At 43.9% G+C, this 27,472-nt stretch overlaps 2 protein-coding genes across 7 annotated transcripts in view; both read right to left on the reverse strand.

Moving 5' to 3' along the window:
* Positions 1-635, reverse strand: part of LOC120028240 (lissencephaly-1 homolog A) — a 56,589-nt gene extending 55,954 nt beyond the window's left edge. For 2 of the 4 annotated variants that reach the window (XR_005473414.1, XM_038973406.1), the window contains exon 1: positions 474-631. The gene's annotated coding sequence lies outside the window, so the exon portion shown is untranslated. Of the gene's footprint in view, positions 1-276; positions 358-473 lie in introns of all 4 variants that reach the window. The other 2 variants (XM_038973407.1, XM_038973408.1) reach the window with 2 other exon arrangements.
* A 1,273-nt stretch (positions 636-1,908) lies between these two features.
* Positions 1,909-25,521, reverse strand: LOC120028230 (clustered mitochondria protein homolog). Of its 3 annotated transcripts, none has more exons than XM_038973389.1 (27): positions 25,236-25,521; positions 19,467-19,657; positions 19,018-19,189; positions 17,475-17,618; positions 17,131-17,258; positions 16,407-16,561; positions 16,046-16,171; positions 14,166-14,313; positions 13,535-13,627; positions 12,862-13,296; positions 12,365-12,624; positions 11,641-12,083; positions 10,768-10,869; positions 10,414-10,514; positions 8,575-8,727; positions 8,311-8,373; positions 7,927-8,168; positions 7,694-7,778; positions 7,359-7,512; positions 6,846-6,985; positions 6,652-6,732; positions 6,430-6,555; positions 6,121-6,242; positions 5,897-5,990; positions 5,612-5,746; positions 5,353-5,426; positions 1,909-5,195 (listed from the first exon to the last, which is right to left on the reverse strand). In XM_038973389.1, the coding sequence occupies exons 1-27, from the start codon at positions 25,357-25,359 to the stop codon at positions 5,054-5,056; spliced, it is 4,233 nt and encodes a 1,410-aa protein (XP_038829317.1). In that variant the 5' UTR covers positions 25,360-25,521; the 3' UTR covers positions 1,909-5,053. The 3 variants fall into 3 exon arrangements, with proteins under 3 accessions (XP_038829317.1, XP_038829316.1, XP_038829318.1); XM_038973388.1 differs by having other exon boundaries at positions 11,557-12,083; positions 25,236-25,520; XM_038973390.1 differs by lacking the exon at positions 25,236-25,521 and adding an exon at positions 24,119-24,296 and having other exon boundaries at positions 11,557-12,083.
* Between the last annotated feature and the right edge of the window lie 1,951 nt (positions 25,522-27,472).

Here is a 27,472-nt window from a genome sequence, read left to right on the forward strand (position 1 = left end):
TACTCTGCAAAATAGAAGTTAAAGTTAGCTAACTAACGTTACATCGATAAAAATATATTGCAACAAGTCTGTGCATAAACTCGTTTTTTAGGTTAGCTACCTACACACATAATTGATTATTTCCACTGTCTGAACAACATTAGTTAGCTACCTGGCTGCTTTGTAGTGAGCTGTAAAGTTGATATAAAATTATCGAATCAATTTGATCAACACTTGGAAAAAGAGGTGCAAGTTAGAATCAAATGGTAACTTAAAGCAGGTTAATAAGTTACTTACATGCAAATCGACCAGTGCCACTAGTTGGTTAACACAGTCATTTACAACTCTGATGACCAGCTACCTGCTGCTCCAAGCGGCCTGTCCGCCATTTTGAGACATAGAAAGGAGGCGCAAAAATTACAGCCACATCGTCATTTTCCCCACCTAGCATTTCTTCGATACTCAATATCTGATGCAAAATAATTTACACTTACCCTATAGTTTCTCCTGAAGACCTTTAACAAGTTTGGCAAGTTATAAAAGCCAAGAGGATGCTTTTTGTTCCAAAATAAGGGACTTCTGATCTCGAGTTTAAAGTACGCCGAATTGTCTCTCTACCAATCCTTGTTTTACTTACCGCAGTTGCCTTCGGAGTCGGTGACGCGCTTGCGTTCGCAAACTGACAAGCGACGCGCGCGTACGCCTTCGATCACAGCCCTACTTAAATAAATATACACTTGCAAACACCCACTGATAAACTACTATAATTTTACTTAATAGCTGTAAACACTCACTATTTTTAACAACACATAATTAGTCAGCCTCTGTCAATGGTGTCATTGACGCCTGTTTATAGTGGATACTCAGATTCCAGAATGTTATCAGAATTTGATCTCTCTTGATGACGTGCCATAGGTCTATGAATTACTACTGTAACATTTGTGTGACAGGTACCCTGTAGGCTAGCAGAGATAAGCAACCAGTCGTTACAATTGAAATGCATGATAATGATATGACTGCATCTAATTGCATGTCCAAGAATGGCACAGCGGTCTAAGGCACTACATCTCAGTGCTAGATGCGTCACTAGTTCGATTCCAGGCTGTATCACAACCGGCCGTGATTGGGGACATAGGACAGCGCACAATTGGCCCAGTGTCGTCCAGGTTAGGGTTTTGGCTGGGGTAGGTCATCATTGTAAATAAGATTTTGTTCTTAACTGACTTCCCAAGTTTAATAAAGGTTAAATAAATAAGTCAGATAGCTTGGAATCATTTCAAACATTTCAGAAAAGTTTGATTACGGCAGATCACATCATCTCAATCTAAAATGTAAATGAGTAGTTATTAAAAATCCAAGCCAAGTGTTATTTGCTAGTTTTCTTTATTCATTTTAATACAAAAGCATACTCAAGACCAAAAATAATTAGATTGTTATTTTGTAAAGAGCAACAGACAGGTACCACACAGCCAGGGAAGTAGACTTTAACACTAGAAATGTGCAGAAGAAATTTCATCAGTTCAAGGTAAGAGAGAAAACAGAAGAATGAAACCTCAAACTGACAAACCCTCGTTGAGTTAGACAGCCAGCTACACTGAGGTGATAGGGACCATATTTGCACTGTCTTTGCCCCATAGGACCTATTTTTCTCCCCACTAGACGAGAGGGTAGAGACAAGCCCGCTCAGTGTCAGTGCATCTATGAAATGTAGATGGTCAGAGCCTTCTATTTTTCTACGTAGTAAATAGACAGCTCGATTGGTGGTTCCTTGTGTGCTGCTTAGGTGATTCGATGTGCTATCTTAGAAAATACACATTTTGTATCAAATTGGGGTGAACACGAAATGGATGTGTAAATGTACAGAATAGCAGTATCATATGTGCGACATCGGTTAAGTGCTGGGAGTCATTTGAAGAGCTTTAAAATTAGATTAATTCAGTAGGGAGTGACAGACCTCCAGTTTATTTTATCAAAGCTGAAGACAATGTATAATTTTGTCAATATTAAACATTTTCATTTCCAGAGCATTGAAATTACATATTGCTTCATCTTATGTAAACCCCTTGGTTTGTATGGATGGATGTCCTTTAAATTCTGAATGTCTCCAAATGTTGAACATCTAAAGAACAGTCAAATCAGTTTCTCATGCAATTACTTGAATGTATCAAGAGGTATATTATGACGCAATTAGAACAGAATTGCAGCTGAACTCCAACAATAATTAGTGCCTTTGTGATTAAATAGAAGTCGCATGATTATGATCCATGGTAAAAAAAAAATGATGTCTCGAGGCAGACAAAAGTATTTTTGATCACTCTAAATGAGTTTATTCTATCAGAAATGGCCAAAATCTCATACAACAGTCTTTTGTAAAGGTTTCAACAAGTTCAATGTTCATCAAGCAGTAGTCTTTGAAATTTTTCGGGTTCATATCGTCACAATTTCATCAAATACTTTTTTTCTTTCCTCAACGTCCAGTGAATGAGAAGCATATGGAATAGTTACACACTAGCATTGAGATATGCTTGTGAACATCCGTATGGAACAAAATTATTTCACACGAATAAATCCTTCTCATTTGTTTTTGAAGTACTCTAGAGCACCACCCCATGGCCACTAAGTGTAATGCAAGACCGGACTGACATTCATGGAGGAAGTTGAACCTGAGAAGGAAATGCAGATATACATATTTCAAAAAGGAAACCAATGATATCCCTATGAAAAACATGAGCAAAAATTTAAAGAAACCAGAAAAACATGTTAAAACGTTTTGAAAAGCATAAATAGGCACAAATCACACACAAAGTTCTATTGTCCCAGCTTTTTAGGAGCATAATAATCAAGACATTCATTACAGTAACTGTTCTGTTCCCTCTCTTGGCAACAGCCTTTCACTTACAATGACAGCAGTTTGTGCAGCCACACAAGTGCAGCACTACAAAAGGATCAGTTCCAGCATCGTTTCTATTGCTTTAATCACATACATTTAGACACCGCAACAATTTTTAGAAAGACATTTGCAAGGGAGGGTCGTACACAAGCGCACACAAAACACACACCTCGATCAGTAGTCTTCTTTGGTATATTGAAGAAGCCCTTCTCAACGCACTTTTGGTGTTGCTGTGCGTGTATGCATTCAGACAGACAGCACTGGAAAGTGGACTCAATACTGACGAGGAAACTTTGTTCATACATCGCCTGCTGCGGCCCGATTTACTGTCAACTTGTTGAATGGGTTTACCAAACAATGGAAACATAACAGTTTACTATTTTGAAACAGACAAACAATGAACAAGTCTATGGCCATGGTTTAGTCTATTCTATCGAATGATAGGGAGTTTCTCATATACCCACTTCATATGAGCAGATTTACAACATTGCTGGCCAAGAATGTTACATGAGAATGGAAGTTTGCATTAGCCGTCCCATGGTTTTACCATGGCTTCGTTTACACGGGCAGCCCAATTCTCATCTTTTTGCCACTAATTGTTCTTTAGACCAATCAGACCTTTTGCCAATAATTGGACAAAATATCTGAATTTGGCTTCCTGTGTAAACACAGCCATTGCATATAAAACATTTGGAAAGTTGTGTCTTACCCAACCTAGTCATTATACTACGAAGCTGCAAGTGTCAAATTCATCATGGCCATATCTTATTCCTTCTCTCGGACTACACAAACACAGAAACAAAAACATACATGCACATATACTTTCAAAGTGGAAAAATAGAAGACTGGACACATCTAACATAAGAGACCTATATAGGTCTACTGCTCAAGCCATAGTTGTATGTTTCATATCTGTATTTCCATCAACATTGATCAAATACCTGTCTAAACCCCATAGACGGATTTATTTATACATCTTTTCCACTCATATTTTCTATAAAAACAGACATGGCTTAAAGGTAGACTCAGTGAAATGATGTTGCCACGAGCAACACCGCAGATAATGCAATGAGCGAGGCGCTTGACTTTGCTCCCACAGTATCAGCGCATGGGTTCGCTTCAAACTGTTCGAGTGTGGTAGGTACGGGACTAAAACAGTGGGTGAGTTTAGCCTTGTGCTTCAACGCTCCTAGTTGTTGCGGAAATTGACCCACTACGCCGTTTACTTTGTGCACCTACATCATATCGCTGACTCTACCGTTAAATTAATGGATAAATGACAGACCTAAAAATGGCGTCTCCCTCGTTTCCATTTTGCTTTTACAAAAAGAAAATTGTACACAAAAAAGGTGTAACAATCAAAAGATTGATTGAGAGCATACATGCGTCACTGTCTGTTTTGCTGCGATAGAACCAACGGACACAGCAGCAACTCATGATAAAACCATGAAATACAAATACATTTTGACTGACCATAGGGAACACTAAAGAGTAAATGGGTGATTGGTGGGGAGGTTTAACAAGACTAAACGCAAGAGCAGGGAGTTTACATTTTGTGGCCCAAAACAGAGAAATCTCTCAAGTTTAGTGACTTTAATCTCACCTAGCACACAGTAAAAAAAAAAAAAAATAATCCCCTGAGTTTTGGGACAGGGTGTCAGATGTTATTTTCGAGGCAACGTGGGGCCATGGTGAAATTGGAAGTTGTAGTTGCCTCAGTGGCTTTTTCAGGAGTTTGAGGTGTAAAAAATGGTCCTTGGGTAGGGGGAACAGTTGGTTGATGTGGAGTGGGATGAACAGTGGATAAGGCTCTGGTAATACAATGTCATGGTCGTCCTTGATCGCCTTCTCACACACTTACACAGTAGCAGATATCAAGTTTACATTCGTTCTGCTTCTTTACCAAAGCTCTCGAGGCCATAGGCTTTCAGACTGAACATGTTAACATGGATTCTGTATTCTCCTACACCTGTATATACTGTAACCCCTGCTCTGTTACTCCTTGAAGTTCCTCTTATAAACTCTATACATAGATGTTTCTCTTTGTCTGCCCCTCACCCCTTTTGTTATCATTGTTGATTTTTAGACAGCTCAGTTCTCGGGTCCCCATGCTCATTCAAGAAGATGGCAGTTGCATCACGTCCTCTCCCTTGCAGAAAGTAGTGTGGTGTGGAGGGTTTGACGTTAATCAACGTTAACGTCCATGGGTATTTTGTCCTCCAGCTCTAGTGGACTATCCACAGTGAGATCCTCCACGCTCTTCCCTGACTCCTGAAGCTGCTGCCGCCGCTGGACTTCCGCCTTCAGGTTCTCCAAGTCCTTTTGGCTGCAGAGTAAATGGGTTAGGATACCACAGGGGTTAATGTTGAGCGCTGACACATTTATATTTTTAAGAGATGGAATTCCACAGGGGTCAGTACTGGGTCCTGACAGGTTTCTATTTTCAACTCAAACTGTAAAAATAAGGTGCTACTTCACTTTACCTGAGGGGTATAAAGATGATGCCGTTGATGATATTGAGCTGCTCTAGAACACTGGCCATACTGGGAGCTGTGAACTGGAAAAAGTGGTGGAACACAACAAAATTACACACTGTACTATGAATCTAACACCCACAATACATTTGAAAGCATAATCTACAGACGCAGGTATGCTATCATCTGGGGACAATACAAGGCCCTTTGATTTTGTCTTACAGATAAAAACCCATATGAAAATATAGCTAGGCCCTAAGCCACGTACCTTGAGTGGCATGATGCTGGCGTTGGAGCCGTTCTTGTAGATCTCGTTCATGGTTCTCTGCAGAGCCACAGCCTGCTGTGTGAGGTACTTCAGGTACTCGGAGCTCTCTTTAGTCTTCTCGTGGGCCTCTCCCACCTGAGAGGGGATAGAGGGGAAGAAAGTGAGAAAGAGACCTTAAAAACTATTATCAGTTGTTGGTAATCTAGCACATTCTCATTTCAGCAAATGTTCTTAAGCCACTTCTGATGAGAGGACGTGTAGAGCTTTGTGTACTGTAGCTGTAACCTGGTTTTTGTAGATGGTGTAGCCCTCCTTTTCCTGCTGGAGCGCAGAGCGGAACTCTGCCTTGCTCTCGTAAACCCTTGCAACCAGATGATGACTGCAGAAGAACATTTGATTAGCATTAAATCAACTGAAGATAATACAAACTACAGTATAGAACAGCAAATCAGTTATAATACCGAAATTGATGTTGAGTCACTCAAGGAATGACTCTCCCTTGTAGTTACCTGAGGGCTACTTTGAGGGAGCGGGGTCCATGGTATTTGGAGTTGATGGCCAAGGCGTTCTCCAGGAACCTCAGAGACAGGTCGTACTCCATTACTCCGTGCAGCACCAGGCCAATGTTACTCTACAGGAGGAGACCCAGGACGACAGGGAGAACAAGTGTAAGGAGAACTGATTTAATAAAGGTCACAAACACACCTCAAAGAGTTACACAAAAATGGTACATAACTTCAGAGCTAACATGGTGACATATACACCCACAGGATGGTTTCAATCAAAAGAAAATAAATGAAATACTGTGGCCCACTCACATCTAGAAGCGCCATTTCGGGGTGGTCCTCCCCACACACCATCAGCATGAGGTAGCGAGCACGGTACAGCAGCTTCAGGGCAGTGGACAGCTGACCGTTGGCAAAGCAGTACAGAGCCAAGTGCATCTGGGGAGAGAAAGCAACCAGAGGCATTTAGAAACAGTAAACATGGATTGAAAAACAACCTGTCTTCAAAAAACAGAAATTTTCCTGGATACGTACATATTCCTGGATAGTGTTGGGGTGCTCGACACCCAGTACTCTCTCACTCATCAAGACAGCCTTCTGTTGGTTACTGAGAGCCTGTGGACAGAGAAGACCACAGTCAGGACTGTGTCACTGGAATTGCTGTGGCCATTTGTCATCATGTGTCAGAGGAATATCAAAATGTGTGTATAATGTCGAGAGCAGCACACCTCGTGGTGGTCTCCCATGATGTAGTTGAGGCGAGCCAGCAGACGCAGGCAGGCACAGATCTCTACGTGCATGGCCCCGTACACGTTGTTGAACAGGTTCAGAGCCTCGTTGATCAACTCACAGCCCTCCTTCAGGTAACCTGCACACAGAGACCTTGTTGACAAGTCAGGCTTCCACAATCGTTGTACAGCGCAACAGAAAGCAATGTGAATGGGTTCAGAGAGGACACTGAATGTAAGTTGCATTGTTGCATGAATATCTGCATGGTTTGTATGGGGAGGAAGGAAACATTTCTCCTCAACTTTCCTGTGTGTGTTGCATGTGTGAGTAGAGTTTAATTTACATATCTGTCTCTAGCCCTAGGAGGAACCATGCTGACCCCGCCTAGCAGGACTGGTACCCACCTCACCTCGCTGGACCTGTAGTGTGTGTGCGCATGCATGTGAGTTGCATTATAAGTGTGAGTAGTGCTGCATGCTGATTGAGGTCTAGTAGCCTCATGCTAGCCTGACCTTGCTGGACCTTGGCCTGTCCACTCTGGAAGAAGTGGAAGGCATCGGAGGCCTTGGGGTTGACGTGCTTCACCACAGGGAAGATGTTAAGGATGTCCTCCTCTGTGAAGGCAGGCTTGTGGCGACTGTCAAAGTTATACTCCTTTATCAGGATCTAGAAACGCAGAAGACACAGGAAGTGTGTTAGAAGGGAGAGGGTTAAAATACATTTTGAATTACAATTTGACCCCTGGCCCCTACTCCCTAGGCATTTCTGTAAATCTGAAGGTATTGGACAGATGTATACAATATGTTGAACATTGCACCTAGTCGAAATAAGGATTGATGGGAGTTACCTGGATGCCAGCTTTGATGGAGATTTCTCTGAGCAGGGTGATCTTCTGAAGGCCGTATTTCTCCACTACCTGGTCGGCATTCTCGCTGTAGAAAGATGCATGTTTTTAGAAAACATACACCAACTTTAACCCGAGCACACTCACCCAGTGCAGGCTGAAGTGGTAGCTTGTTAGCATAATGTGCTAACGTCAAGCCTACTATTGTGCCAACATCAATCCTAATTCCCACCCACCAGTGCAGGGTGAAGTGGTAGTAGCTCTGGGCCTCAGAGACGATGTTCTTCCACAGCTCGCTGGGTGTCAGGCTGGCCCACGCAGTGTTGTCCCCTCCCCCCGGGACGCGGTTACGGCGCTTACGGTTCTTGCGGCGCGACACGAGCTCGTCGGCAGGCAGGTGTGCCACGGCATCGAAGGAGGACAGAAAGCAGTTGAGGAAGTGGCTGACAGCGGCGGAGAGGGCCGACAACTCAACACCCTGGGAGACGGAGTACATAGTCTATTGTTCTCATATTTAATCAATTTCAAAGGGAGACAAATACATTCTATGATAAGCAAGTAGGGGTGACAATTCCGTGGTGCAAAAGATCAAAGATCTGTGCTCGAAAAATAGCACTCACCTGGAGGTATGTCTTGAAGATATGTTTCGCACATCTGGTGATTAACTCACTGATACCTATTCTCTACAGAACACATACAAAACAATTTAAGAAAAAGGAAACAAGCTGAATGCAGATTATGTATTGTCCTGCACTCTGTCCTGCAATGTCTGCAGTAGAAACAGAACAGTATAGAAGGTTAGCATTATTAGCATAATGATATCCTTGCCCTTCATTATAATTCTCCTCAGTCAGTCCTCAAGATCGTATAGAGGTCAGGCTTACATAGAAGTGCTCCAGCTGTGCCTTGGCTGGGGTCTTGTCCACGAACGTCAGCACGTTGCCTAGGTAACGCACGTTGATGCCCCTCTGGTGCAGCGCCTCGGTCAGCGTGGCTCCATCCATGGGCAGAGCACTGTGGTCCAGACAGTCCTTTACCTGGAGTGAAAAAAGTTAAAAGTAAAATAAAAATTAAATAAATTCCCGCATACAATGTAAGAAATTAAAAATGACCACACCCCCACACACACACCACAAAATACAAATAACCAAAACAAACACACCAACCCACAACACCCACAAATAGCTAGACAAACACAAAGGCTAGTGATACAGTGATGTAAGCAAATAAACTCAGCAAAAAAAAAGAAACGTCCCTTTTTCAGGACCCTGTCTTTCAAAGATAATTCATAAAAATCCAAATAATTTCACAGATCTTCATTGTAAAGGGTTTAAACACTGTTTCCCATGCTTGTTCAATGAACCATGAACAATTAATGAACATGCACCTGTGGAACGGTAATTAAGACGCTTACAGACGGTAGGCATTTAAGGTCACAGTTATGAAAACTTAGGACACTAAAGAGGCCTTTCTACGGACTCTGAAAAACCCCAAAAGAATGATGCCCAGGGTCCCTGCTCATCTGCGTGAACGTGCCTTAGGCATGCTGCAAGGAGGCATGAGGACTGCAGATGTGGCCAGGGCAATAAATTGCAATGTCCATACTGTGAGACGCCTAGACAGCGCTACAGGGAGACAGGAAGGACAGCTGATCGTCCTCGCAGTGGCAGACCACGTGAAACAACACCTGCACAGGATCAGTACATCACATCTGCGGGACAGGTACAGGATGGCAACAACTGCCCGAGTTACACCAGGAACGCACAATCCCTCCATCAGAGCTCAGACTGTCTACAATAGGCAGAGAGAGGCTGGACTGAGGGCTTGTAGTCCTGTTGTAAGGCAGGTCCCCACCAGACATCACCGGCAACAATGTCGCCTATGGACACAAACCCACCGTCGCTGGACCAGACAGGACTGGCAAAAAGTGCTCTTCACTGACGAGTCGCGGTTTAACTGATGGTCGGATTTGCGTTTAACGTCGAAGGAATGAGCGTTACACCGAGGCCTGTACTCTGGAGCGGGATCGATTTGGAGGTGGAGGGTCCGTCATGGTCTGGGGCAGTGCGTCACAGCATCATCGGACTGAGCTTGTTGTCATTGCAGGCAATCTCAACGCTGTGCGTTACAGGGAAGACATCCTCCTCCCTCATGTGGTACCCTTCCTGCAGGCTCATCCTGACATTACCCTCCAGCATGACAATGACACCAGCCATACTGCTCGTTCTGTGCGTGATTTCCTGCAAGACAGGAATGTCAGTGTTCTGCCATAGCCAGCGAAGAGCCCGGATGTCAATCGCACTGTTGGATCGGAGGGTGAGGACCATTCCCCCCAGAAATGTCCGGGAACTTGCAGGTGCCTTGGTGGAAGAGTGGGGTAACATCTCACAGTAAGAACTGGCAAATCTGGTGCAGTCCATAAGGAGGAGATGCACTGCAGTACTTAATGCAGCTGGTGGCCACACCAGATACTAACTGTTACTTTTGATGTTGACTCCCCCTTTGTTCAGGGACACATTATTCCATTTATGTTAGTCACATGTCTGTCGAACTTGTTCAGTTTATGTCTCAGTTGTTGAATCTTGTTATGTTCATACAAATATTTACACATGTTAAGTTTGCTGAAAATAAACACAGTTGACAGTGAGAGAGCGTTTATGTTGTAATATAGTGAAGGTAATGACTGCTTGTGCTTGGTACGATGTTGCTGCCCTGAAACTTACCAGAGACGGGATCTGACAGGACACCAGGAAGGCTCCAGCATCCTTCAACAGCTGCTTCTGTTTCTGAATGTCATCCGCACTGTCCTCAGGGAAACGCACTCCTGGGGGAGAGACATCAGCATTTTTTTTCGGGGGGGGGGTGCCAGTATAGCATGCAATAGTCTTTTATTACGCTTTAGTTTCATTGAATGTGAAAATAAGGCAATTCCTGTGAAGTGCTTTGGAGGTAACAGCAATTGATACCAAAAAATTATAAACAATTAGTTTTGTTCAGCAGAGCCAGCTGCCACACCAAACCTCTCCTAAAAGCACTACGTTTCCCATCATCCACCACCATAAAGTGACAGTTCCTACCTGGAGAGAAGATGTCTGGGTTGAAGCGGATGTCGAAGGAGGTGTTGCTGATGGAACCCACGGCCTTGCAGGCGTTGAGGATCACCTCTCGGCTTTTAGGGTCTTGATGGAAACAGGTCAGGGTGGGGTTGGAGAGATCAGGGGAGGAAGAGAGAAGTTGAATGAATATCAATATAACAAGTTTCCTGGGCAACAAATCAAAATTATATGGTGTAAGTTCCCCAAAAATCACTACTATCATCTTTCCTCAAATTGACATGCAAGTCAATTTGAGTTGAAAACCACCACTGTTGCAGATCTTAGTTAAATAACCACAAACCACCTCGTCATTAGAGCTATTATCAAGCAGGCAGTAGGGCCAGAGACCAACTACAACCATCCCACACACATGCAATGATCACACACAACCAGGGTTCTTTGCTTCTTTCTGAGTCACAAACCCTTTGATTGTCACACCAGCCAATGAGAAATCAAAATGGAGAGATCTGTGGTTATAGGATTGCTATATGCCACACTGCTAGTGATTTTACTGGGGTCCATGCTCACTTAGGAGGCTAACAACTGGACAGGGACAACTAGCCAGGTGGAGAGATGCAACTAAGACACCAGCATTAAGAAGCCTTCTTAGATACCTCCTCTTCATGAAGATGGCAACATACAGATGAAAAACCACACACCATTCTAAATGCATGTCTATGGTGAAATTAAAAGAGCCCTCTTCTTTAAATGCATTTCTCCACCGACTGGGTTTCCCCAGCCTCTCTCTACCCTGCAACAGTTTGGACGTACCGATACCGGATCCGTCTTCCGCGGCTAAGGACTCAGCCAGCTCTTTCGCCTGGGCTAAGCCCGGGATAATATCCTCAGCCTTACCCTCCAGAGGGCTCTCGCACTCCCCGTTCTGAATTGCTTTGGCAAAGGGCACCAACGGCCCATTGGTGGTCACAGTGGGAACCACATTATCTTCTATAGGGGTTGCCTGGGAGGCATTAGTGGTTGTTGTAGCTGAACTGTCTGTTTCTGTCATTGGCTCTGTCTTGGGGGCTGCTTCTGTGGTGGTGGCTTCTGTTGCTGCTGCCTGAGGGGCATCAGAGGTGGAGGTGGTCTCCGTCTGGACTGCGTCTGAGTTGGCGTCAGTGAGGGTTTCTGTGGAAGTTTCTGAGGACTCGGCCGAGGCATCGGGGGTCTCTGTGGAGGGCAGGGCTGGAACGGCTGTCCCAGGGCTGCTATTCTCTGTCAGAGTGGCCAGCTTGCGCTCCTTGTTGGCTTTCTGCTGCATAAGCTGGAGCGCTGCCATCTTCATGAATAGGAGGTATCTGAGGAGTATAGTACAGAATCTTTATTATCCCTGAGGGGGTAGGACATAGTCAGTTACGTGAGCATTCAAATCTGCACAGACCCAATCATACACTAAAAAGAACATCTGATGACCATCTTGAGGGACATAACCAGTACCCTATCTAAAGCACACAAACCACCAAGGAAGCACATAAGTAACCACCAAAACACAGGTATGTAAATGTGAAAAGTATTGTCTCCATGCTATTCCCACGGCACACACACAATTAAAACGCCTCCCTAAAGCGCTCTACGGTACCTGTGCTCAACGAAGGCCTCGATGAGCTCCTGTCGGAGGCAGGCCAGACGGTGGCGGTGCTGGCGTGGGAAACCCTGTCTCACACTCTCAGGGGAAAGCTCCTCCCCTTCCACAGGCAGGAAGTTCAGGTCAGGGGGGAATGTCCTCAGAAGGTCCAAGATGTAGTGGCGTCCATCGTTGCCGATTATGCCCTTACACTCAACAGAGGAACACAGCTCCATGGACTCATCCTTCTCATTCAGTACATTGTGTCTCTGGACCTGGGGGTGGGAGAGTCAGTCATTATGACAGAGAGAATGTGATAACCACAGTATGGCAGGTTTGTGGCATGGCAGTGATAAACGTTGAATGTCTGTAGGCCGGTGCAGTGACAAAAACAGTTCAACAAAAGATATTGAAGTTTGCTTACTTTGTAGTGACAAATAAAGTCAATCCCAAACAATTAGCAGACTTAAAAATAAAGCATGAAACTGGCATCATCATCATGATATCCTCACCTTGAGTGGTCGACTGGTCCTCTCCAGAAGCTCCAGGTACTTCCCATGAGACACCACTGTCTTCCCAAAGTCGATAGACCCGTAGATAACGCTCTGCTCCTGCTCTCTCTCCAGAATACCAGGGATGATCGACTGGGCCGTGACACGGTAACCCCGATAGTCCACCACCACTGTCCCCAGGGTGTACAGCCCCTCCACGTCTACGGCCCCGTAAGCCCGGACACCGTTGAGGTCGTTGGTGGGAGCAGCGTGCGCGGCAGCGTCCCCGCCCAGCTCGCGGTAGTGGTCACGGACGTCGAAGCCCAGGGAGAAGAAGATGTTGTTCCAGATGAACATCTGCATACGTGTCTCCTCGCCAGGGTTGATGGCCATCACGTTGCCGTCGATCACCGCCATGGAACCGCGAGTGGCAGCAGCCGCAAAGTCACTGTGGACCTGGAGAGAGGAGGGTTAGAGAGTGAAGGTGTAAGGATGTAGAGGATGGAAGGCAGCGTAATAGTCTGCACACTACAGGATATAGACGGAAACAGATAAACAGAGCTGAAAGGAGGGTGTTTCAAGAGGAGAATCGATGACCGAAGCTCACTAGCGAAAGCAAATAAGCGGGCCAGAGTGCAGGAGACAGAACACGGGAAAGGAGTTGAGCTTCAACTACTGCTGTAGGCTGGCTCACCTTGAAGATGGCCCGCTCTCTCAGCAGGCGATCAGGCAGGTTCTTCCGGGCCAGCTCTCTGGTCGTCTGCAGCTCCTCATTCCAGTCTCGTGTCTGAATAAATAACAGAGACGCAATGTTACACAAAACCAAAACAGAGTATTATAGGTGTGTGTGTACCTGTCCAGGTATGTGTTCCTCGTAGCCTAGGCGCAAGGTGTGTGTACCTGTCCAGGTATGTGTTCCTCGTAGCCTAGGGGCGAGGTCTGTGTACCTGTCCTGGTATGTGTTCCTCGTAGTCTAAGCGCGAGGTGTGTGTACCTATCCAGGTATGTGTTCCTCGTAGCCTAGGCGCAAGGTGTGTGTACCTATCCAGGTATGTGTTCCTCGTAGTCTAAGCGCGAGGTGTGTGTACCTATCCAGGTATGTGTTCCTCGTAGCCTAGGGGCGAGGTGTGTGTACCTGTCCTGGTATGTGTTCCTCGTAGCCCAGACGGGAGGTGTGTGTACCTGTCCAGGTATGTGTTCCTCGTAGCCCAGACGGGAGGTGTGTGTGTACCTGTCCAGGTATGTGTTCCTCGTAGCCCAGACGGGAGGTGTGTGTACCTGTCCAGGTATGTGTTCCTCGTAGCCCAGACGGGAGGTGTGTGTACCTGTCCAGGTATGTGTTCCTCGTAGCCCAGACGGGAGGTGTAAGCGTCCTCAGCTCTGACACAGTCCATGGTGTGGTCCACCTGGGGGGCGGTCCAACTGTACACCTGGAAGGGTGTGGCTATCCTCTCAAACGGATGCCGCTGAACCCTGCAGCCAATCAGAAACCAAATTAGCCATGAGTCACAGTGGGAGTATTCCTCAGATAAAGAAAAACAACCTGTCTAATATTGTTAGCTCTGAAAAAAAATATATACACACACTACCGTTCAAAAGTTTGGGGTCAAATAGAAATGTCTTTGTTTTCCATGAAAACATAAATGAAATGAGTTGCAAAATGAATAGGAAATATAGTCAAGACGTTGACAAGGTTATAAATAATGATTTGTAATTGAAATAATAACTGTTCTTCAATTTGCAGCAATTACAGCCTTGCACACCTTTGGCATTCTAGTTGTTAATTTGTTGAGGTAATCTGAAGAGATTTCACCCCAAGTTCCTGAAGCACCTCCCACAAGTTGGATTGGCTTGATGGGCACTGCTTACATACCATACAGTCAAGCTGTTCCCACAACAGCTCAATAGGGTTGAGATCCGGTGACTGTGCTGGCCACTCCATTATAGAGAGAATACCAGCTGATTGCTTCTTCCCTAAATAGTTTGGAGCTGTGCTTTGTGTCATTGTCGTGTTGTAGGAGGAAATTGGCTCCAATTAAGCGCCGTCCACAGGGCATGGTGTTGCAAAATGGAGTGATAGCCTTCCTCCTTCAAGATCCCTTTTACCCTGTACAAATCTTCCACTTTACCACCACCAAAGCACCCCGAGACCATCACATTGCCTCCACCATGCTTGACAGATGGCGTCAAGCACTCCTACAGCATCTTTTCATTTTTTTCTGCATCTCACAAATGTTCTTCTTTGTGATCTGAACAACTCAAACTTAGATTTGTCTATCCATAACACTTTTTCCCCCAATCTTCCTCTGTCCAGTGTCTGTTCTTTTGCCCATCTTAATCTTTTCTTTTTATTGGCCAGTCTGAGATGGCTTTTTCTTTGCAACTCTGCCTAGAAGGCCAGCATCCTGGAGTCACCTCTTCACTGTTGAGATTGGTGTTTTGCAGGTACTATTTAATGAAGCTGCCAGTTGAGGACTTGTGAGGCGTCTTTCTCAAACTAGACACTAATGTACTTGTCCTCTTGCTCAGTTGTGCACCGGGGCCTCCCACTCCTCGTTCTATTCTGGTTAGAGCCAGTTTGCGCTGTTCTGTGAACGGAGTAGTACGAGATCTTCAGTTTCTTGGAAATTTCTCACATGGAATAGCCTTCATTTCTCAGAACAAGAATAGACTGACGAGTTTCAGAAGAAAGTTCTTTGTTTCTGGCCCTTTTGAGCCTGTAATCGTACCCACAATTGCTGATGCCCCAGATACTCAACTAGTCTAAAGAAGGACAGTTTTATTGCTTCTTTAATCTGGACAACAGTTTTCAGGTGTGCTAACATAATCGCAAAAGGGTTTTCTAATGATCAATTAGCCTTTTAAAATGATAAACTTGGATTAGCTAACACAACATGCCATTGGAACACAGGAGATGGTTGCTGATAATGTAGATATTCCATTAAAAATCTGCCGTTTCCAGCTACAATAGTCATTTACAACATTAACAAGGTCTACACTGTATTTCTGATCAATTTTATGTTATTGAATTTTTTTTGCTTTTCTTTCAAAAACAAGGACATTTCTAAGTGACCCCAAACCTTTGAACGGTAGTGTAAAATTCTGATATAATTACTAATAATTGTATGCTTATCAGTATGTTTTCCCCCCATTACACATAACTAATAAAAAGCACAGTGCATTGTGGATAGTGTAAACCACTTACCTTTTCTTCTGCAGGGCAGTGAAGTTCTTCTTGAAGGCAGGGCTTATCTGGCTCAGCAGCTCAACCAACGAGTGGCTGAGGAAGCTGGGGTTGGCTGGCTTAGGGTTGAAGGTGTAGGTGGTCGACCTGGAACACAACACCATGGTCATCGCTCATTATGGTCAACTTTCGCCCTTGGACAGTTAACTTTTTCACCAAACCTAACCATGCTTGCTCTGATAGTTTCCTTTCACACTTTCCAGTACAGTTCCAGCAACTGGTGGATGCGTAATAATCCCAACACAATACAGCTTGGCTTGGCTCAGTAGCATGAAAACAGTATGCGGTAATTCTAATGGGAGATAAGGCAAGCCAGACTCACTGGTTGAGGTAGAAGCCACGTGTAGAGGCGGTGATACTGATGTGTCTCTCCTCAACAGTCACCATATACAGGTACATGAGATCACCATGCATCTTCCTGTTGCCAGGAGGGGGGTTCCAGCCACTCATAGTCAGGACCGTCAGGCACTGCATGGGCTACAGAGAGAGGCGGAATCAGATATGGACATTGGAATGTGACTTATGACTTGTGGATATTGGAAAAGGTCCATAGACTGATTACTTCATCTGCACTTTATGGTGGTAAGGATATAATATGACCCAGCCAGCTGATGTATGCTGGTTTCAGTCAGTGCACACTTCACTTTTAACTAATCTTACCCTTTATTCTACAACCATGTTTACTTATTCTAGAAAAAGTGTACTAGTGCCAGGCTTGAGTAAGTCTGGCAAATCATTGTCAGCTATAAAAATAAAATGGCTCCTACAAGCAGATCAAAGGTTGAAGCAGAAACCAGTAACTACAAATGGACAAACTCCTCGAAGAATGTGACATTTTTTGAACTGTCAGACAATGTCAGAGATAAACATTAATCTATGTAAATGAAAAGGCATTAGAATGATCATGATTAGCTTGCTGACAACACCAGGTGTGTGGGTTTTGATTCCTGCATGGGCCACAAATATGAAATATGTGTCACTACAAACAGTGCGTCTCTTTGGATAAAAGTGTTTGCTAAAATCACCATAATTACCATCATTATTACCTTCCAGTCCTTGTTCTGTGGCTGGAGAGGCAGCAGGGGGCGCTCTTTACTGCCAGGCAGGATGTGTTCTGGAGGGGTACAGTCTATCTGCTCCAGCTCACTGCCCTTCTTCTTCCGCTTACCACTGTCTGCAGAGGAGACGATAAGGTCACAGGTCAGACTAACGCATCTTGACCAAAGATGTTTTATAGCCTGCTGCCGAGGACACATACACATTAATATGTAGTACAAAGGTGGCTGGATACCTCAGAATACTGACTGAAATATCACTCACCCCAATTCTCACTGACAGACCCACCCAAACACACACGCAAATAAACAAATGGGTACGCAAACACACACACCTCCCAGGTCCCCGTCGGTGAAGACGCTGAGGAAGGAGAGGGAGTTGCAGTCCACTCCGTTGTAGGCATCAGACGGGTCCAGGCCTTTCAGCAGGTCTCTGATGTGACGCACGTGGATACGGGCCTCGCGCACTGTGTAGGGCTCTGGAGAGAGACAGAGAGGATAGCCATTTCATTATTATTGAGGCAATCTAGGGACAGTCTACAGCAGGCCTGGGCAACTTCCGTCCTCAGGGGCCTGATTGGTGTCACACTTTTGCCCCAGCTAACACACCTGACTCCAATAATCAACTAATCATGATCTTCAGTTAACCTCTTGACGCTAGGGGTCAGATTTTTTTTATTTAAATAACGTTCCCAAGGTAAACGGACTATTTCTCAGGTCCAGATCGTAGAATATGCATATAATTTACAGATTAAGATAGAAACCACTCCAAAGTTTCCTAAACTGTCAAAATATTGTCTGTGAGTATAACAAAACTGATTCTGCAGGCGAAAACCTGAGAAAATCTAACCCGGAAGTTATTATTTTTTTTATTTTTTTCTGTGTTTCCTGGCCCGTCTTTCTTCCATTTAAAGGGGTATCAACCAGATTCCTTTTCCAATGGCTTCCTCAGGCTGTGACCAGGCTTTAGACATAGTTTCAGGCTTTTATTTTGAAAAATGAGCGAGATTTTTCAAAAGTAGTCAGGTGTCCTCTGATTAGTTCCTGCGCGCAAGAGGGGTAGCTCTCCATTTTCTTTTTCTCTCTTATTGAATAGGTTACGGTCCGGTTGAAATATTATCGATTATGTTTGTTAAAAACAACCTGAGGATTGATTATAAAAAACATTTGACATGTTTCTACAAACATTACGGATACTTTTTGGAATTTTCGTCGAACGGAATGAGGCTTTGGTTTTCTGAACATAAAGCGCAACCCAAATGGCGTTTTTGTTATAAAAGTAATATTTATCGAACAAAAAGAACATTTGTTGTGTAACTGGGAGTCTCGTGAGCGCAAACATCCGAAGATTATCAAAGGTAAGCGATTAATTGTATTGCTTTTCTGACTTTCGTGACCATGCTAATTTGGGGCTAGCTGTTGTAGCATTGATTGATACACTCACAAAAGCTTGGATTGCTTTCGCTGCAAAGCATATTTTCAAAATCTGACACGATAGGTGGATTAACAACAAGCTAAGCTGTGTTTTGGTATATTTCACTTGTGATTGCATGATTATAAATATTTTTAGTAATATTTTGCGCCCTGCAATTCAGCGGTTGTTTAGGAAAATGATCCCGCTAAAGGGATCCGTAGAGCAGAGAAGTTAAAAATGCAATTAGTTTAAAATCAGGTGTGTTTGCTAGGGATGGGGGAAAGTGTGACACCAACCAGGCCCCTGAGGACTGGAGTTGCCCAGGCCTGGTCTACAGTCGAGGAGACACTCTAGGAAGGGAACTAGGAGTAGATCTTACACCTAAACAATCCTTAGGCTTTAAGATCAATAAAGTCTAGGACTAGGGGTTGACTTTAGAACATACCCAAAACACCAAGTCCTACCTTCCACTACTTTGAGCAGGGAGCCCTCCTGCAGGCCTTCGATAGATTTGAGCTCAGCAAAGTTATCCAGCACGTTGCTGTCCAGCTGCAGGGAGAAACAGGTACGATGGCAGGTGTCCTCACGGTCCATCAACACCTGGTGGATCTCCTGCACCATCTCCTGGGGTGAAACCTGCGGGAGCGGGCAGGTTTAACATCTTATAGCAATAGAGACTGACAGTGTATGGTTGTACAGCTAGTGACAATTTGGTCCCTATTTGTACACCTTGTCCCTAACCCTTCAATGTTGGCAAATCTGAAGCCTCTGGATAGGTATAAACAGTGTGCTGGTGGAGCTTCCACTATATTGCTTACACCTTACAGATCTGTAGACGTCAAAGGATTAGGCGGGTCAAGGGGTAGTGAGCAAATTGGGACCGGCAGTTGGGCTGTATAAGTATGTACTGTACCTGGAGGTCAAAAGGCTCCGTCCCGGGTGCCTGGATCTTCACAGTGAAACCTGTATCCTGAATCACAATCACTTCCTGTTCGTTAGAATCCTCCCCACCGTCTGTGTCACCAGCCCCATCCTGCTTGGACTCCTCCTCCGAAAGATTGTGGGCCCCACCCCCATTCATCACCGCTGTGTCTACACTGTGCCCTGTGATTGAACAGAAGGAGAGACGTTCAACATAGCTTGTTATCTGATTGGACAGACGGGTAGAGAAGGCGTTGCCATGGCAGAGTGACACATATCCAAATTAATAAGGATAATAAGCCTACAGTTAGCAAACAAAGTAGTGCATGTTGCCAGATTAGATTACTCCGGAAGGGCATTGTCTACAGTGCCAAGTTGGTGACTTACAGGATCCAAGGAGAACAATAGGATCCAATTAGCACAGAAAACAAGATCTCCAGCTTTTGCCATGTGGGGCAGAGGTATACAGATTACCATGGTCTGCTTCTCTCAACCATCACTCAGATTATTGTACAGAACACAAAAGCTAGTGGTTTGCCTGGTGCCTTTGGCCTTCTCCACATAGGGCACCAGACTCCCAAGGTCCACAACAAGGAACTTTACTATAAAGTCTGAAAGGAAAGTAGAGCCAACCACACAACTCCTCCCCTCATCCTTGTGTATGTATCCATCTCCTCTCCATCTCAACCTCCGTAGGGGCCTCACTGGCACAAGGCATTGTAACTGTGGAAAACGCCTCTAGCTGTAACAGTGGTGTTTCCTATTTACCAGTTTTATTTTTATATTAAACTAGGCAAGTCAGTTAAGAACAAATTCTTATTTACAATGACGGCCTACCAAAAGGCCTCCTCCGGGGACGGGGCTGGGATTAAAAATAAAAAGATAAAATATAGGACAACATAGCAAGGCAGCAACACAACATGGTAGCAACACCACATGGCAGCAGGACAACATGGTACAAACATTATTGGGCACAGACAACAGCACAAAGGGCAAGAAGGTGCTGTTGTTAAACATTTTTTTTATCATAAAAAAGTAGCCAAAATAATATTGTCAAACTCATTTGAATGGTGTGGGTTGGGTTGCCAAGAGGAAAGGCTACATACATAAATATCAGCTAGTGGGGCCTGCAGTGTGGAAGGGCTGTTTTCTCTCCCAGACAACTGCAACCAGCGTGCCCTTGTTCAACGTCAAGGGTAACGCAGTGTCAGGGTTAACACGTTGAGGGGGGGGTTGGGGGAGGGTAAACAGCTGGCGTGGCGGTAGGGGGAAATCTACAGTAAAAGAGAGCAGGCGAGAGAAATTTAGAAAAAAAATAGAGAGGGGGATAGAAATAGAGGGGGGAGGGAATGAGGGAGCGAGAAAGAAAGAGACTTGTCACGCTCTGAATACCAAACACAACAGCCTTGGCCAATAACTGGTCAACGCTACGAGAGAAGACAGACTTCTAAAGAAGAGCAAGGAGAATAGACTTGAACATACAATAGGAGCCAAGGGATAATGTTTCTGTAGGTCAGAAGGGAGGTGAAGGGATCAACTGGTTTTTTTAGGAACAGGTTCAGTGACCTGTGTCTCCAGTGACTGCTCCTCCTGCCTTGTTGTAGAAGCAGACAGATTTGATAAGGTTACACCAGTTACTCGGTCTCTCCCCTTGGGTGTCCTACTTCTGGCCTGATCCAAGTCACTCTTCATCGCTCCATTCATTCTCCCATCAATGCCCCAGCTATTGCATTTTCTTAGAGTGGTCACAAACACACAGTGGGAATCCTTTCGGTCATTCAAGGCCCTCTGCTTTATTCAAGATTCAGTTTTCAGCTCAGTTTGACTGTTTTTGTAACTTGTAATTTATTGAAAATGTAAACAGTTTTAGTTTCTCAAGTAGAATTGAGAAGGAAATGGAAACACCTGCAAATAAGTGTATATGAATGCTGGCTGCCAATGATATCCAATCTGCACTGAGAAGGCAAGAGTACAAGAGAGCCAGTACCAAGAGTACAAAGTGCTATACAGCATTATGAACGCTGAAGCAATCATGTAGCCTAATAATTGCAAAACAGACCCACTTGGCCCTACAGCAGCAGAACAGAGCACGAGGGGGTGAGGTGATAGGGTAGGGAATGGGGTCCAATATTACGCAACCTTCTGCATTACTCAACTTTTAGCCAAACTAAACTTGTTGAGGTTGAGCCTTCATGTCACTGTGTGTAGTGTAGACAGGAGAGATTCATGTTGTTGGTCACAATTCACATATGAAGAGGAAGAGGGCAGCAACAAATTACCATTATCACTACAACATTTTGCAAAAGAGCCAAACCCTTCAGAGCTGCAGTCTATTAGGGCATGAAGATATGGAAGGAAGGGAAAGCAAAATCTGCAAACTGCCGTACTTCTGTCATACATATTCTGGCCTAGGCTTTGCCTATTTCAATAAGAGATATTTATCTTAAAGAGTGTGACAACCACAAGACCAACCTTAACCAGAAGAAATGGAAGACATTTTTTGATTATTATACAAGAAAGCAGCTCTAATCCTCCTTAACATGTAAATCATTGAGAGGTGTGGGAGAGGGGAGGGGCAGAAGACCTCCAGTTTGACCAGCATTCAGTTAAACCAGTTGGACAAAAACACAGAGTTAGGTCCCTGATAGCGTGGGAAGGAAGACGAAAGAGATTAATCAGGCAAATAATAGAAAGGAGCGGGCTACAAGAGATCAACAATCATTTAATAATTTCCACGAGGTGTGAATGTCTTGATCACTACTAACGTTCTTGTTCAATCAAAATTGCGAAAGACCACTAGGCCAACTAATCCAGAGAGCAAGCCACTAGTCTCCAAGCTGCCCTGTCTGTTGTAAGCTGTTATATCTCTGCTCAAGGTTTACCACAGACTGACCGCGTTTCTTGCTTCGACTAAAGATGAATTAATTCGCCATCCACTTGACATGGCTGGCCTACAGACCATGGGCTCAGGGCAACAAGAAATCGAACAGAGAACATTTGGGGGGGGGGGGGGGGGACAGAGCAAGGCTTTTTTTTTTTTTTTTTTTTTTTTTTTTTTTACAAAGTCCAACAGATTTATTACACCACAAGATGGCAAACCTTATTTTGATACATTGATAGAGAGCAGGGAGGGAAAAGCTTTCCTGAAGAGTCATGCATACATCTTTGCAGGGAGGTCTCATAACCAGTCATAACCAGACTCCTCTGTCTGAAGCATGTTGATGTGTTTTAGAATGGGTTGTTATATGTGACCTCAGACCTGAGGGGTGTACTACAAAGCAGGATCAAGGATTTAGCCAGCTAACCTTCCTAAATATTCTGATATAACTTTATATTTTTGAGAAAGATAATCTTGAAATGGGCATGGTCAAAAATTTTTTTTTTCATGAACAAGCAAATCAAGTCATTTTGGGTTGCTTATCAAAGTTAGCTGGCTAACTCATTTGATCCTGCTTTGTAGTATACCTCTCTTTGTTGTGATTACGAAGGCCTGAGGTTAGTAAAACGTTACAAGAGATGACATGGGGCTAGAAGGGAGGGTGTGGAGAGTCTGGACAGTGACATGAAGACTATAAAGATCACCTCTTGACACTTGAGGAGCATTTAAGCCTCTTTGGTTACAATCACTAACATACCCTCTCAACCCCCATCAGTCTGCCATGTGCTGTCTGTCACAATACTGTCAGTACTGCAGGATTCACAGCTCAGTGTCTTGGTAGTTATCCAACAGGCTCTAATTAAGCCTAAGGCATTTATCCAGTCCAGCAGGCTTCTCTTAAATGAGAGGTGAGTTGCATTAGAAAGATGATCAAGGAGGTGATAGTATCTTGAAGTGTTGATAAAAACAGGAAAGTGGTTTAGCGGTAAATAATGATTTTGTTGGTAATGATAATTTCTTACCTATGGAGTTGTGAATTAATCTTAATAGCTGACAACGTTTGTCAATAGCTGACAAACGTTGCCAACAGACAAAAGCTCTATGATGAACAAACACTTTGTACATCAATATGAACTTATATTCACTTGAAGAAAGCATGATGGCAGATGTGCTGCACAAGGAAGGCTCTAGTCTAGGTGTAGGCTAGCCAATTCAAAAGATGCTTCTTCGTCCAACAAATACTGATTGGTACATAAATGTGTTGTTTGTCTCAAAATAATTATCTGCATAAACAAATGCAAATAATTGATTAAACATAACATACCTACAAATACCTGGAATAAAGAGTTGTATTCTTATACAAATGATATGTTATTACACATGTCAGTCATTGGCTGTGACAAAATGAGTCCCTACTATCAATGAAACAATCTGTACAGATGCAAGTACAGTGGTCGCTCAATAATTGTGACAATGATGAGACCTATCCAAAGTGTGACAGCTGAACTAACTATAGTGTGTGTAAAGTTATAGTCGTGCCAACACAGGCGTCTATGCATGCAACTCAAGGTCCTGTCAAATGTGACACTGAAAGCTGTGGCATTGTCGTGAAAGCTGCCTACGGTTGTGTAATTTCAACAGTGGCCATACATTCACCAAACCTATACCAGTAGTACGTCATGTGACTGTCTCGACCATCAATACTTTAAATGATGCGAGCGATCGGTGGCATACAATGAATATCGGTTTGTTTAAACGACACTTACCGGCTTTATGACTCAGAATGTCTCAAGTACAACCTTCTCTCACGGTGCATGCACCATTACTATTCTCAAAGGGCCAACTTCCGCTTCCCGGTCGAGGAACAGCCAACCTCTGGTTCTGAACAGGAGGGAGGCCGAGGAGGTATCACGCCAACTAACGGAGACATTGGTGATCTGGTCACAACAATAGCATGCATTTGATGGACTAAGTGAAACAAATACGGTTCTATTAATATAAAAACGGCGTGTGAAATTACTTCACATCGATTAGAACCCCTCTGTTCTCTTAATGTGCAGTTCCACTGAAGGTGACCTTCAGTCCATTCGTTCTTGCATGCAGGTACAGAACAGCTGTGGTCCCATGTGCGTAAGGTGCTCGCACTACACTGTTAAGACACTGGATACACTCATGACTATTTCTATAATCACATTTATATCAACCATTTTTCTTCAACAAGCCAGCATCGCCGCTGGCTGCGTTGCTACTAGCTAGCCAAGCATGGCTAGCTAACTATTTCTATGCTAGCTAACTTTAACTAGCTACATCAAGTCAGCTACACAACAAGGGTTGTCTTTGTTTGTCATACAGCTAATGAGCTAACTAGCTAGCCGAACATCTCACCTGGCTACAATATTCTCATTATATAAATACTTAAGAGTTATTTGATTGTTAGCCAAACCCTCGTGATATAGCCAGAGCTAACCACTTAGCGACATGCTAACGTTAGTTTAGCCAAAACAACTACTAACGGTAGCTAGTTCAACAGCTCAAACAAGCTTAAAATGGCTGGTGTAGCTAGCTGTCATTGTTGAATTGAGAATTAACTCATCTTGGTTATAGAAAACTGTTTCGAATGCTGAGGCCCATTGCTGCATTTCCAGCTAGTTAGACTAATCAACTCAGTGACAGATGAGATGACTAAGTTACTTTGAATGAACTCTGCATCTGTGCAGTTAGCTAGCTAACATTACTATGTGCACACTTTCATAGTTTACAACCGATGCCGCTGCTAGGCTAGTTAACGTTAGTTACTAGTTATTCAGCTTGGTACAGCTTTAACATTTCGCTGGATATTCTCTATCAAACTTGATAACTACGTAACGTTAGCTAGTTGCTTACCACAAGGGTCCTTGTGTGGTGCCTTGGTAGTCTCTTTGCGGTCTGGCGTCTCTCCTACAAGATCAACTGTGTTAACATTACAGTTGGGTACTGACGCCGGGATGTCATCTGTCTTGCTCACCATTATTTGGAAGCTAGTTAGTCAAAGGTGGCAACAAAAATCCGTTGTTCAAAATTGCTATGTGAATCTGTTAAATGCTCCTTATTTAGCTAACGGGCTAGCCAGCTACATGCAGAGGGTACGATCTTACAAAAACAAGTCTACAGAGGAAGGACAGTCAACGCTGAACCATGGCAATCACACGTGGTTTCTCCTCCTCCTGACCTCTTTGCGTTCTTTCCCACCCCCCAAAACACAGACAGAAGAATGAGACAGATATTTCACTGGATGTATAAATGTGAAGCATCCGGTTGGCGTTTTTACTCACTACCAAATATGGTAGTGAGAGGAAGCCTACTGGTAGGCAGTGGGAGAAGATGTAAAGAGATGGATTTTGGCCCACATTTTGCAAATGTTCTCATCAATTAAACATTGGATCTCAATACAGTTTTCTGTTCCCAAAACTAGAATATGCTATGAACAGTATGGACTATGTTTTGTAAACTTTATCCTTTGCAAAAGTTGTAAAAAAAAAATTTTTTAGAAGGAGTGCAAAGGTAAATTTAGTTATTGCACACACGCACACAGAGTAGTTGTTCCCTAATGGAAATATGCAGATGTATACTAGAATGCTTGGCTCTGCCCACCTCCTTTCTTGTTCTGTGGTCTATCTTGGTTTAATAAAAAAAAATATTTGGCCAAAACGTCTGGCTACGGGAAGCGCAGTGTGCCAAATAACTTTTTTTATGAACAGTTGCATCTAGGATCACAAAATTATAACTTGTGAATTTATTTTGGGCAGGTGACTTGTACAAGTCACCACATATGGCACATATGGCATACTGGTATTACGAAATGTAGAATTTTTGTATAACTTCATTCTTTGGTTATTATGGCTATATGGTGGTGAAAACATTCTGCACTCAATATCAAAGCTGATGAACCAGGGATATAGGACTGAATAGGTTGACCTTTACCCATATTGGCTTACACTTCCAATGATGTTGTTGTTGATGTTTATGAACTGGGTGGTTCGAGCCATGAATGCTGATTGGCTGACAGCCATGGTATATCATGGTATATATGGTCCCGTGTGGCTCAGTTGGTAGAGCATGGCGCTTGCAACGCCAGGGTTGTGGGTTCAATTCCCACGGGGGGACCAGGGTTCAATTCCCACGGGGGGACCAGGATGAATATGTATGAACTTTCCAATTTGTAAGTCGCTCTGGATAAGAGCGTCTGCTAAATGACGTAAATGTAAATGTAAAATATCAGACCATATACCATGGGTATGACAAACATTTTTACTGCTCTAATTACATTGGTAACCAGTTTATAATAGCAATAAGGCACCTCGGGGGTTTGTGATATATGGCCAATATACCACGGCTAAGGGCTGTGTCCAGGCACTCCGCGTTGCGTCCTGCATAAGTACAGCCCTTAGCCTTGGTATATACTGGCCATATACCACACCACCTCGGGCCTTATTGCTTCAATATAAACATGTATGTATACTGAGCACAAATATAAACGCAACATGCAACAATTTCAAAGATTTTGCTGAGTTACAGTTCATATAAGGAAATCAGTCAATTGAAATAACTTCAATAGGCTCTAATCATTAGGCCGATTTCACATGACTGGGCAGGGGCGAAGCCATAGGTGGGCCTGGGCCAACCCACTGGGGAGCCAGACCCAGCCAATCAGAATTAGATTTTCCCCACAAAAGACCTTTATTACAGACAGAAATATTCCTTTCTGTGATCTTTTATTTCAGCTCATGAAACATGGGACCAGCAATAAAACACTCATATATCTTTATTCGATATATGAGTGTATATTAGAAGTATTCAAGCCCCTGAGTCAATACATGCTAGAATCACCTTTAGCAGCAATTACAGCTGGGTAAGTCTCTAAGAGCTGGTTTGGTTTGGTCAGGGCGTGAGTTGGGGTGGGCATTCTATGTTTTTGTTCTATGTTTTCTATTTCTATGTGTTCTATGTGTTTGGCCGGGTGTGGTTCTCAATCAGAGGCAGCTGTCTATCGTTGTCTCTGATTGAGAACCATACTTAGGTAGCCTTTTCCCACCTGTGTTTTGTGGGTAGTTGTTTTCTGTCTGTACCAGACAGGACTGTTT

This window comes from Salvelinus namaycush, chromosome 34 (genome assembly GCF_016432855.1).
Source record: "Salvelinus namaycush isolate Seneca chromosome 34, SaNama_1.0, whole genome shotgun sequence".
Lineage (NCBI taxonomy): Eukaryota > Metazoa > Chordata > Actinopteri > Salmoniformes > Salmonidae > Salvelinus > Salvelinus namaycush.

Excerpts from the sequence above, each read along its gene's own strand:
- LOC120028230 (XM_038973388.1), bottom strand. The coding sequence starts at position 25,359 with ATGGTGAGCAAGACAGATGACATCCCGGCGTCAGTACCCAACTGTAAT. Across the intron at positions 13,297-13,534 it reads GAGAGCGGGCCATCTTCAAG|GTCCACAGTGACTTTGCGGC; the intron begins GTGAGCCAGCCT and ends TCCTCTCTCCAG. Across the intron at positions 6,243-6,429 it reads CCGAAATGGCGCTTCTAGAT|AGTAACATTGGCCTGGTGCT; the intron begins GTGAGTGGGCCA and ends CTCCTCCTGTAG.